Source organism: Abramis brama (assembly GCF_963993115.1).
Source record: "Abramis brama genome assembly, chromosome: 14".
NCBI classification, from domain to species: Eukaryota; Metazoa; Chordata; class Actinopteri; order Cypriniformes; family Leuciscidae; genus Abramis; species Abramis brama.
In genome coordinates this window covers 13,322,905-13,335,568 of record NC_139976.1, presented here as the reverse complement: position 1 = coordinate 13,335,568, position 12,664 = coordinate 13,322,905, and the positions used below count along the sequence as shown (strand labels likewise).

The 12,664-nt window shown below is 36.0% G+C and overlaps 1 protein-coding gene across 2 annotated transcripts in view; it reads left to right on the top strand.

Moving 5' to 3' along the window:
• Positions 1 to 10,110, top strand: part of spata20 (spermatogenesis associated 20) — a 40,962-nt gene extending 30,852 nt beyond the window's left edge. For both annotated transcript variants that reach the window (XM_084135657.1, XM_084135658.1), the window contains exon 16: positions 9,434 to 10,110. In XM_084135657.1, the coding sequence (XP_083991783.1) occupies positions 9,434 to 9,604 (171 nt within the window). In that variant the 3' untranslated portion in view covers positions 9,605 to 10,110. The remainder of the gene's footprint in view (positions 1 to 9,433) is intronic.
• The last annotated feature ends 2,554 nt before the right edge of the window (positions 10,111 to 12,664 follow it).

The following is a 12,664-nucleotide window of genomic DNA, read 5'->3' as shown; positions in this document are numbered from 1 at the left end:
AACAAATAAAACGTTTGTTCGTTTAAAAGTTCGTTTAATTATAACTATAATCCAGGGATGTGGTTTTCATACAATAATTTCTTTAAGTACAGAGGAGACTGGAACCATTAGTTTAAGTGCTAATATTTCTAGTGTTCATCTGAGATGGGATTTCAGCAGTACAGTAGAGCATGGCCCTTTGGACCAAGAAGAGTTCTCGACTTCATCTGATTACTGAGACAAATGGTCCTGAATGGCTAACAAGGCCGCTGAGACATGACAACAGCCAGAGAGGTCCCGAGGCAACCCAGCGAGAACGAATGAGTACAAAGCAAAGTCTTGAAAAGGCCTTAGAAACTCAAAAACAACGCAATGGAGAGTTATAGTAGATCTTAGAAAACTCTGTGATTCATGTTGTAGAAGCAGTTACACACATTACCAGCACATTGTTTTAAAAAAGCAGTATTGTTCCTAAGCATTAATGAGAGGAACTTCACAATTCTGATTTTCAGAAAGAGATTGAGAGTCTGTGATTTCTCTTTGCCTTGTCTTTATAATCATAATTAATGTCAGCTAATCTCCTGTCTTATATTCCAAAAGTCAGGTCACACATCATCATCATCACTCATGTCTAATGAACAATCTAACTCTGCATCTTCTTCTTCAGGGGAGATGCTAAAACACACCCACGCACGCGCCACAATCTGTCACACAGATTTTGTGTTTAGAAACAGTTCCTTAAAGTAATACTTGGTAAGTTTAGCTTGTAATATCTCTTTTATTTATTATTGTTTCATTCTGCTTTCTGAAGAATGGTCAGAAATCATGAGATTAATCGTGATAATGTTCTTTTGGCAGCGTTTAACATAAGAAACAACAACAAAGTGTCTTTAAAAACCTTATTTTTTGCTAAACTACTTCTGCCACAGATTCAAATCTCAAGTTGACAGTTTAAATGATGAGCCCAAACCTTCATTACTTATTCTAAAACGTCACTTTAGAACTAGCAACCAAAGAATGCTGAGTTGCTTTATTGAAGCTTATTGAATTAGAGTATAATGAGAGAGATCGTCTAAGCGAGTGTATTATCTGTATTTGATATAGCATTTATTCTTCAGTTCAGTCTTCAAAAATCAGTTTGAATGTTCGCTGAGGAAAGCGATATCTTTGTCTTTGTCGTTTTAACCGTTAAGAGGATTTCCCATGACAGCGCTGGTCAATGCATTTGTCAGTTGCATCCTATGAGCTGTTTAAAGTTTAAAGTAAAAATAATGTCCTTGTTTACAACCTTGTTTCAGTCTCTTTCAGTATAAAAGTCTTTGCTACTGATTCACTTGTCGCCTTTTATTGTTGTAATAATGTAACTTTCAGTCGACCAGACCCTTTTTCAATACCAAATACTTTTATATTATTTATTGTACAATAATATTTAAATAAACAACAATAGCCATGAAAGTATAAGAAGTTTGTACAACAGGAAATAAACACAAGCAAAGAATTCAGTCAAAAGCAGCACTCTAGTTAGTACTAGTTTGCCCTTAGCCAAATCAATTTGCTCTGGAACAAGTAATAGATTAATAAGACCAAAGATTGCCCGTTTTATATACTGTAACCAGAACAAATGATGTTTAATCAATTTAATCTACTATCTATGTTTATAAATTGCATAGTTGAGGTCTAAACAACTACATTCTCACCCAAAAACAAATCTTAAAATTACATTCCGTGAAATAACAGTACTATTTGTAAAATTATAGTGGGTTCGCTCGTCCGCCATTGACGCTCGCTGTGAGAAATGCTGCCAGTATAGATCCAGCAAAAACAAGTGGAGTGATACAAACAGTGAAACAGTTTCTGTGTGATATTAGTAGAATGGCTCTGTCCCAAATGGAACCTTAAACCCTTGCAATCGTCCTCCAAGCCCACATTTTTTTGACGTAATGCTGCTTTAACTGTCAGGTAGAAGTCTGTGGAGCTCGTGGGCTCGTATATTTTTGGTTTCTGGATATGAAACGACTGAAAACCTTTGTACTAAAGCATTATTGGATATTGTTGATGAAAGTAATGTAATTGAGCTTTTTTTTACTCCAAACTGAAACAATGAAATATTGATTTCAAAATCTCATTGGATATTATGACTATTTGGAAATAACTGTGCAGCCTCAACTCACAACTTGGGACTGTGTTCAGGTAATTATTTTTTTTTGTCCTTATATAAGACCATGTGGCTCAGCATTTCAGCAGCTGTCAAATGTCACCAGCTCCCTGCATTTAACACACTCACACACTAGATAACGTCAGCCTATAAAATAGCCTTAGATGTGGCCGACCATGAGATAGATAGACTTTGAAGGGATGACAAGTTGCTGTGTCTTTGTCCATCTTCTTTAAATCAACTGCACTCAGATTAAAGTCTATGTCTATGTTAATCAGCGTAAAAAACAAAAAAATGCTTCTACTTTTGTCCGTCTCATTTCCTCAGAATGTTTTGAGATGCTCTGAAGCAGGTAATGGGAGTGAAAAGTCTGCAAAAAGCTTTTAGAAATAATTGAAATCAAATTCATTTGATACCATTAGTTTATACTTCCTCTAACAGTAGAGAGGAAATTCACTTTTTGGATATCGTTTTCCAAATCAAATCTTTTTACTGAAAGTGCTTGGTGAAAGGCTTTATATACACATGTTGTCATTCTGAAGAGAATTGTATAATATTATTGCCCACCATGCAAGATACTTCCATTTCCTGTTACTTTCCTGAACTTAGTTGAGAACTTAATGATTCGATGACCTGAAAGCACCCTCAAAAAACCTCAGAGAGAGAGACTTTTAGCCTAACACTACAGTCAGACAATTAAAATACCTTGCAAGTCTTTCATCCTCCTTATGAGAGTATTTCCGCAAGTACTCCACCTCATGGGAAATTGTCACTTTAGAGTTTCTTTGCCACCGGATGAATCCCTGACAAGCTTTAATGAGCAACCCAAGAGAGATCTGAGTGCTTAATAGGAAATGGGCTTCAGATGGACAAGCTAACGTTCTTCATTTTTAGCTAGCTTAGGCTTTTTATTTTTATTTTATTTTGTTTTTTTGTTTTAAATGATGCAGTCTGATTCATGCTTTCCCTACGTATTGCCCAATTGGGATCTAGACAGGGTCAGGGTTAGAGATGCTTTGGTCATCTTGTGAGTTGAACTTGATGTATGCGTAGACCCGACCTATACATCAGCCTTGCAGGAATAGTCAACCCTTAACATCATTAAGTCCTCCATAGGATCATGAGCACTCAGACCAGAGAAGCAGAGTCTGCAGAGGTCATGCGCTAGATCAGATGAAATGGAAAAGAAGAAAATGTTCTCTGCTTAGGTGATTGCCCTTTTCACCCTTTTTTCACTTTGAGTTGTGGCCATGCTGGAAATCCTTGTCGCATTGCTTTTTGATCTGTTGAATGTGGTTGTAAGGGAGGAGGTCTTATTGTCCACACTTTTACAGATTTTTCTAAAAGCACAGTTTGTTTGTTTATGGGCTGTGGTCCTGTCCACCAGTGTTTTATCACAGTTTCAACATGCCATATTCATTAATTCTGACTAAAAAGATATTTTACTCTATTTTAATTAGGGATGCACCGATGTATCGGCCAATAATCGGTATATGTTGATGCTACAGTTGATGGACCCCATTCCCCCCTACTATTTTCCTTATAGTTTACAGCATTACTTGGGAGAGATTTTTTTTTCCCTTAAGAAAATCAAACTATCGGTAGTGTCATCATCAGATATCATTCTGAATAATCGGTATCGGTGGAGAAATTTAGAATTGGTGCATCTCTAAATTTAATCTTGTCCACACCAGTTATATATATATATATATATATATATAAATAGATAATCTTTTTTTTTTTTTTTTTTTGCTTTAGTAATTTTTTTGACAGAAATATATTTTAAAATTTTGCAATTTAATTTTTTAAAGTTTAATGGTTTAAAAATGAAAATGTTGTTACCTTAAATTTTTTTTATCTATTCCACCAGTGTTTTTTTTGTTTTACAGTTTTTTTTGTATTTTTTAATGAAAATATCCAAAATTTTCTCAAGATTTAATTTTTTTTTATAAAGTTTTACTAATTAAAAACTAATTAAATCTTCTTAACACCAGTTTTAATTTTTTTAATTAATTATTATTATTTATTTTTTTATTCATTAATTTCATCCTGTCCACACCAGTATTTTCTTTTACACTTTTACATTTGTATTTTTTATTTTGTCTTTGGACAAAAATATTATTTTCTATTCATATATGCTGTAATTATCTGGAGCAAAGCGTTTAGATCTAGGCACTTTCATCTAATGAATTTTATATTTCAGCTGATCAGTCCCAACATTAAATGACAATTTATGTTTAATCAAAATATGAAAAACTCTCATTGATGATTTATCATTTAATATGTCACAGAACCACTGACAATACCTTGCACTGCACATACTTATTCTGTACAGTGGCCTTTACCTTTGAGGGGTGTAGACGAAGACAGGGGAATCAATGAGGTCATGATGCTCCATTCCTCTCCAACCAAGAAATAAACTTACGGCAGATAATTAAATGACTAATGGCTGTGTGCTCCACTTGTGTGCGCTGACAGCCTCAAGCTCTCCAGAGAGGCTCCATCCTGCCAGGAGAAGAAGCTGATGAAATTCCCCAGACTAATCAACTGTTTGTGTGTGTGTGAGTGTTTGTGCCTGATTTTGTGTGTGTTTAGGTGAGAGTAGGTAGGAGCTGACAGTCTAGAAGAAGGATATCAGTGCATGGTAGCTGGGATGGAATCATGGCTTAGCTCATGGGAATTTGTGAATCAGAAAACAGAGGAGTAGGAGATGGATTCATGTGTAGCAAAAGCACCAAACACAGAAGCTGAGATGTAATGCAAACAACACCAGTAGAGCCAGTAGTTAGAGATAGATAAAAACACTACCAGACTAATCTGTGAGACTATGGGCTAAAATAGGGGCTCAGACAAGAGATTTGGAAACAAGATAAATAACAATGTTCAGAATTGCTGGCAGAGTATGCGCAATACATCTAAAAGAGTACTACATCAGAGTATATAATATATACAGGAGCAGTAGACAGAAATGAGGAAAAGGTGAACCAGTTAACGCTGGAATACATTGCACAACTCAAAATCGTAACAGACTGAACACAAAAATTCACCCAAAAACATGCACACAAACATGAAAACAATATGTGTTTTATAATTGTCTCAAAATATCAAACATGGAAGTAATCACAGTCTGAAGCTAAATTTGAGTCTGCCCATCATGTAATTTTGTGTGAAAACGGTCAACTTCGACTGCCCAAAATCTACAGATCAGCTCTGACTTTCACCAACTTGCGTCGACTTGTCCAGGCTGCAAATCGGGGCAAAAATGTGTACAATAGTAGTATATTCCAGCCTTTAAATTCACTAAGCTCTTTTAAGACAAAAATCCAATCAATTCCTGACGGTCAAAATCAAATCCCGTCCTATATTTTTCCTTGTCCGAGAAGCCATTTCACATAGATATAAATCACAATAGTGAATAATTGACAATTGCAATTTCGATTTCATGCAGACTTGAAAGGGTTTAGTTCACCCAAAAATGAAAAATCTGTCAATAATTACTCACCCTCATGTTGTTCCAACCCCGTAAGACTTTCGTTCATCTTCGTAACACAAATTAAGATATTTTTGATGAAATCTGAGAGCTGTCTCACTCCTTCATATATATAGGCTACTAGGTAATTGCATCTGCCGGCCCAGAAAAGTTAGTAAAGACATCGTAAAACTAGTTCAAGTGATTTAAATATAAATAACGACTTCATTCAAATATTCATTTTCTTCCATGTGGGCCTCTGACGTGAGTTCACGAGAGCACCACGACGCATGCGAGAGAACTGAGAAGATGATGCAGATGGGTCTCGATGTAGTGTTTAAAGTGGTTCTAAAGTGTGCATTTCCTAGATGTCCGAATTGTGAGAAACCAACGAGAAACATAAAAGTGCCTTACCAGTGCCGCAAAATGAATTACTTACCTTTCACACTTTCCCATCAAATGATCATGAGCGTCATCTTCTCAGTTCTCGCGCATTTCATCAAAAAAATATCTTAATTTGTGTTCCGAAGATGATCGAAAGTCTTACGGGGGTGGAACAACATGAGGGTGAGTAATTACTGACAGAATTTTCATTTTTGGGTGAACTAACCCTTTAAGTTGGAAATCCAACCTCAGAGAGGTAGTGGACTTATTAGTGGACTTAGTTTTCTGGAAACCACTTCCTACATTTTTGATAGTGCAATCTCTGTATAGATGATGCATTTTTTTAGGCAAAAACCTAACCCAGAAGTTAGCATCACCCTGGTTCGACAAAAAGCCAATATGATTTGTCCATTGACTTTTAATTTATTGCAGAAAATAAACTCTGTGACCAACAAAAGTTTATGATTCTTATACCAATTGTTGATTATGATAATCTTCACAAATTTTAATGAATTTTAATGAAATTTAAAGCCTAAATATATAATCGACAGAAGTAAAAGGATAAAAATGTAGGCTATAAACAAACTACACCACGGTCGCATGACGTCAATGTCACCACTATTAAGCTTTCAACAACTCTTTCAATCTTTGTTTGAATAGTTGCAAGATCATGATTATAAACACAATGATGCTGAAAAAGTGGACTAGTGAGTAGATGAGATTACCTGTTCACCATGATGACATTTATTGTCCCCGATAACCTAGCTAGAAACTGCCTTTTTCAAGACAAGTAAAAGCTTTAAAAAATAACAACTGATGTATTTTATGTCATACTATAAAACCTGAAAATATCCACACAACTTATTTCAAGCATTTAACCCAAAAAACATTTAAAAAAAACATTGACTTCAGGACGATGGCACTCTATAGAATGTTATTCATTAGACCTCTCTTAGCTTTATTTAATTCCTCCATGATGCATTGAGAACCAATGACAGGTTGTTTTTTTTTGTAAGATATTGAGAATAAAGTTGTAAAATTAGGAGATTAAAGACCTTATATTCTGAGACTTTATTCTTGTAAAAGGCCTATTATGAGATTATTCTCTAAATTTTATATTCGATTTTAATGTGCCACTAATATGTTGGGGTTTTACACTGAGAATTATTAAGGGTGGTTACCACGAACTTCGCGAATGAACTGCGAGAAAGTCCAGCCTTTCCTTAACCCCAGGCCCAATGCATCTTTTCAGTCTATGTTGTGTCTACTTGTCATTTTTTATATGTTGCCTCAGTGGACTGTCACAGTTCTTCGAGTCAGTTGGAGACAGCCCCGCGTGAGGTCACGACAAATATGACAGAAAGCCTTGCCAACCTGCTAGCGGGAAAGTAATGATGCGGAATTGTCTCGACCCCTTGAGATGCAATAAAGGCAAGATCCTCGCAAACAGACAGTAACAATATATTGTGCTTAGAAGTCCAGGGACAGGTTTCGCAGAGTTGAGTTGTTAACCATGCCTGTCAAAAATCACACCCAGTGTGTCAATACCAGAAAGCAGAGAGAATGTCTGGCTCTTGGTACACCTGAATATCCTCCAAAAAGCTTGGTCTAAACTGAGCCTCGAGAGCTGTCCTAAGATTTAACCTCCGTCACATTCACAAGTCCTTTCCCGTTCCCTCCTCACAGAGCTTTAGGCTTGGCAGTAAAATCGTCTCGCTGAGGAAAAGTAGATTTACTCTTTCATCCTTTCCCCTTTGGTAACTCTTGGCCAGTGGGCAGCTCAGCCTCTTGCTTTTCTCTCTTTGCTGTCTCCCATCCTGCTGTGGTATTGTTCGGTTAAAGGAGGAAGAATCTAGTGTAGCTACCACAGTGTCCTCCCCTGCTGCTGTGCCAGTCATCCCCCCTGACTGGACATGGCCCTGATTGAGTTATATTATTGAGTTACCCCCCCCCCCCATGGATCAATAGAATTGAATTATTAAGACACAAGCTTTATTGCACATAGCTTTTTAGTTCAAATTAATTGAAAATAAAAACATTTTTTTAGAATAATCTTGTGATTTAACATTCCGAAATTAAAGTATTAATATTTTGAGATTACATTCCAAATTAACAAAAAATATATTTGTAGCATTATTAGATTAAAGAAATTTGTTCAGTTAAATCCTAATCCTTCACATCCATTTCTTGGTTTGATGAAGGTTCTGTTCCTATTCCTGTTGTGATAATTATGACTTTTCTCAAAAATATTTTTCCCCCCCCTAAAAATATTTCTTTATACTTTATTCACACGCCTGTATTATTTTAATTTCAAGACATTGTTCTTGTAAAATTATAACTGTAATCTTAAAACATTACAATTTAATTCTAAGGGGCTGTTTACACATTCACCTAAAAACGTAAAACTTTTTATTCGTTTTGGCCGTTCGTTTACACGACAAATTTTTGAAAACAGTGTTTTCTCTCAAAATATTTTTTTAGACTTTATTCACACGCCTTTAATCTCCCTTATTCTTATAGTATGATGGTATTCTCAAAACCTTACAACTTCAATCTCAGAAAATTTACTTATTTTCAAAACATTACTAACAAACTTTATTTTTTTTAACATTCTTTTCCCCTCAAAATATTTCTTTACTTTATTCACACACCTTTAATCCCCTAATTCTTATTATAATATTATGACTATTTTTAAAACATTGACTTTATTAAAAAAAATAATTACTAACACGCTTTATTCAAAAAAAAAATTCCCCCTCTCAAAATAATTCATCATACTTTATTTACACACTTTTAATCTCCTAGTTCTATGACTTCATTCACTTTTTTTGTAACATTACAACATACTTCTCAAAACATTATGACTTTATTCTTGTAACATTATGACTTCATTTCTGCAGAATTTTCAGATAATTACAAACATGGTTTCATTGTCAAACTTGGATTACATTTTTAATTTGAACATGGCACTAAAATTGCGTCATACAATGCTCTGGGTTTCTGAGTTTAAGTGGTCACTGACTACAACATGCAGGGGTGTAAAATTGCGTTAGTAGTTGAAGGGGTATGAAATAAGATATTTTATATGCTGATGAGTTGAAGGTGTGAATGTAACCAAGGACAGGTCAAGGTTAACTCATCCCATAGTAGTTGCTGACTCTGGGTTGGTGGAACCCCCAAGGGAATAGAGAGGCCAGATTTAAACAAACTGTAGAAATGAACCATTGATGGGGCTGTCACTATAATCGCCCTGCCCTGTACTTTATTGTGGGTTATTACTAGCCAAGAAAGCATATGGAGCCCTTTGAGTCATAAATTTTACATTAGAGTAAAAGTATGACTCTCCCACTCCCACCTAACTGACATCACAATGACATTATGGCTTTCTCTCTCTCTGTTTCTCTTCCCTTCCCCCTCTTTTTATCCTCCCTCTTTCTCTTTTTCAGGTCCTGATGTTGGCAGATGGTAACACAGAGGATTTCCTTAATCAGAAGCTGCCTATTCTCTCCACCCTGGTTTCGCAGGACGGCAAAGCCACTGCGTATGTGTGTGAAAACTTCGCCTGTGCCCTCCCGGTCACCTGCCCACAGGAGCTGAGGAGACTTCTGCTGGAGTGAGAGCCGTCACACCACACAAACATCACTGTGGGACCTTTCCATAGTCGGGCCGATAGATATCTCAGATTATTACGCCAGTAGCAAACTACAGCCATCAAAAAACTGTCATAAATGAAATGCACTGTAAGACATTATACAGTGGCAAGGCAAACCTTTAGGGGTTGCCTGAGTTGTGATGTTCCACCTCATTCTAGACCTATCATGCAAGACGGTAGTCTTGAGGGATGGAAATACAATAACATTGTAATGTGAGGAGGAACGCTGAGGCTAAACCTTTCATAGGTTTGTCTCGTGGGCTCAGTTGATCTCTGACAACCTGCTTTCTAAAAGATCAAGCATGTTTCATCACAACCTTTCTATGCAGTGGAGCGGATCAGCCCTCGATAAGCAACATGCTGCTGAACACACTAGATTTAGAGTGGAATTAGACAAACAGTGAATGTATACTAGAGCTCAGACTCTAGTAGTGGAATATAATAAAGACTCACTGAGTAACCCTTTTGTGATCTGGTTTATCTGTGCATTCCTTTAACATACGGATCAAACTTATGAAGGTCTCACACCGGATGTGACAGGCATGATAAAATTCGAAACCACTGATGGCATCCAGATGGGAATTTGTAGAATGCTCAAAATTCTCACATATAGTTTTTAATTTAACTTGATCTAAACAAAACACTCCATAATCGTTATTTAGGTACATATACACACCGCTGCTGAAAATGTGGGGGTCAGTAAGTTTCTTATGCTCACCAAGGATTAAAAAAACACACACATTAAAAACAGTAATATTGTGAAATATTATTACAATCTAAAATAATAATTTTCAATATTAATATATTTTAAAATGTAATTTATTCCTGTGATGGCAAAGCTGAATTTACAGTCTTCAGTGTCACATGATCCTTAATATCATTAATCATTAATATGCTGATTTGCTGCTCAAGAAACATGTTGGAAACAGTTGTGCTGCTTAATGTTTTTGTGGAAACTGATGATTTTTTCCCCCTCCAAAATTCTTTGATGAATAGAAAGTTCAAAAAAGCAGTATTTATTCGAAATAGAATTTATTTGTAATGTAAAAGTATGTACCTTTTGATCTATTTAATGCATCCTTGTTGAATAAAAGTATTGATTTCTGTTCAGACTTATTGACCCCGTTGTTGACTTTTGATTGGTAGTGTACATAATGTAAGATACAATATACATTATGTGCAAGTTTATATTTTTGTGGTTTGACAGCTTGAATAAAGACTGCATTAAACATTTCCATTTCTAATCTTTCGATTTGCGCAGTTGCACCAGTTTTGATGTGCAAACACAAAGGGGAAAGTTCCATTTTTAGCTTTGGTAATATTATGCAATGTGTAATTTAAAAGCTATTAATTAACATATTTCATGATTAAGAAGAAATACACTGTAAAGTGAATCTATAATTTCTAATTTGGCAAAAATAGTAAAAAAAATAATAATTATACCCAATGAAAAGTTCCATGTTCTTATCCAATGGAATTGCTTAGGGGTCCAATTGATTGGATCTTACAAGACACCGGAAGACTTGCAGGGATCAATGCAGTGTAAACATCTAATGCTAAGCAAACCGAGGAAGTGCCAAAAAAAGAAAAAAAAAAAAAAAAAATGTGCCATTGCAGTCACACTACGCAAATATGTCTAATTATAAGGACGTTCAGATCTGTGGAGAGGGAACACCGCTATTTAACTTGGTAGGATTTCTTGAGCTGTTGAGGGATGCGTCTGTTTCACCGCGACAGCTCCTTCCTCTTCCGCCCACGCGACTTTACCAGCCGTGGGTGACACAGAAGACAAAATTAACCCATCTGCAGAGCTACAGTACCAGTCCATTGTGAAAAAAATCTCATGTTTCAGTGCGCTGAATATTTCCTTTGTTGTCGGTATGAGCACTGCATTGTATAGATGGTGGTATAGCAGTGACACTGCACCATTCCAGCCCAATACTGGGAAGTAGACAATAAAGGCAAAAACTCCGCCATAATCCAATTCCTTGTGTGAAAGAAAAGGAGAAAATCTGCCCTACACATGCTAAGTAACACAGCACGCTAATTCAGACATATCTGCCGTCAATGCATGATGATTTTAGCTGCCAATTCCTCTCTTGTAGAATTGCCGGGAGCCACGTTTCCCAGTGTTTGTGTGCAGATTTTTTTTGCTGCGGAGAAAGGTGAAGAGAGGGCTCTGCTCCAGTTATGTCGAGTCCTGTCAGGAGTTTGTACAACCGTGCTTTCGTCTGTCTTATCATTTTTTTCTCATTCCTTTACCCAGCTCAGGGTGATGAAGCGATCATTGGAAACACAGTGTCTGCTTGTTCAGGAACCTATGGAACCTCAGTTTGGTAACATGGTTGGACATCTTTTGTTGTGACTGCGGTCCCTCCAGCAATCAGTATTTTGTTTACAGCTATTCGGTGACAGCGTCCCTGTTGCAAGAACCTTCGTTCATGTCACATTAGAGGGGCCTCCATGTTCAGATCTCTGTAGTTTAAGTCAGTTTTGAAAGAATATCTGCCGTGCAGCTTAAGGGCCGAGACTCTAAAAGAATAGTCCCTTTGGAGATCATTACTGCATAAGATTTGTGTGTGTCTCTGAACCCTCCTTACCTTTACAAGATAGCTGAGTAATAAGGCCACATGAGGCTTACCGTACCCCCAGTCTATGAGCCACCCAGAACCTACTAGAACGACAAAGTATGAATTATATTATGGTTTGAAATAGAAAATTAAATGTTAGGTCAATTGTTACGAATCATTAATAGAATAATACAAAACTGAGAAGAGTTATAATTTAAGGTTTAAGGATTTTTTTTAAATAAATATTTATGATAATATAGCTTTTATTTTTATATTTTTAGTTTTCATTTTAAATGTAGTTTTACATGCCTTTGTCGTTTTTACTAGTTGTTTAGGGTATTTTTTATATAACATTTTTTATATATAATGTTTTAATGTATTTTACAAGTTTTTGTCATTTTAGTAATTCAACTTATTTATTTCAGTTAATTGCCAAGGCAACATTTCTAATTTTA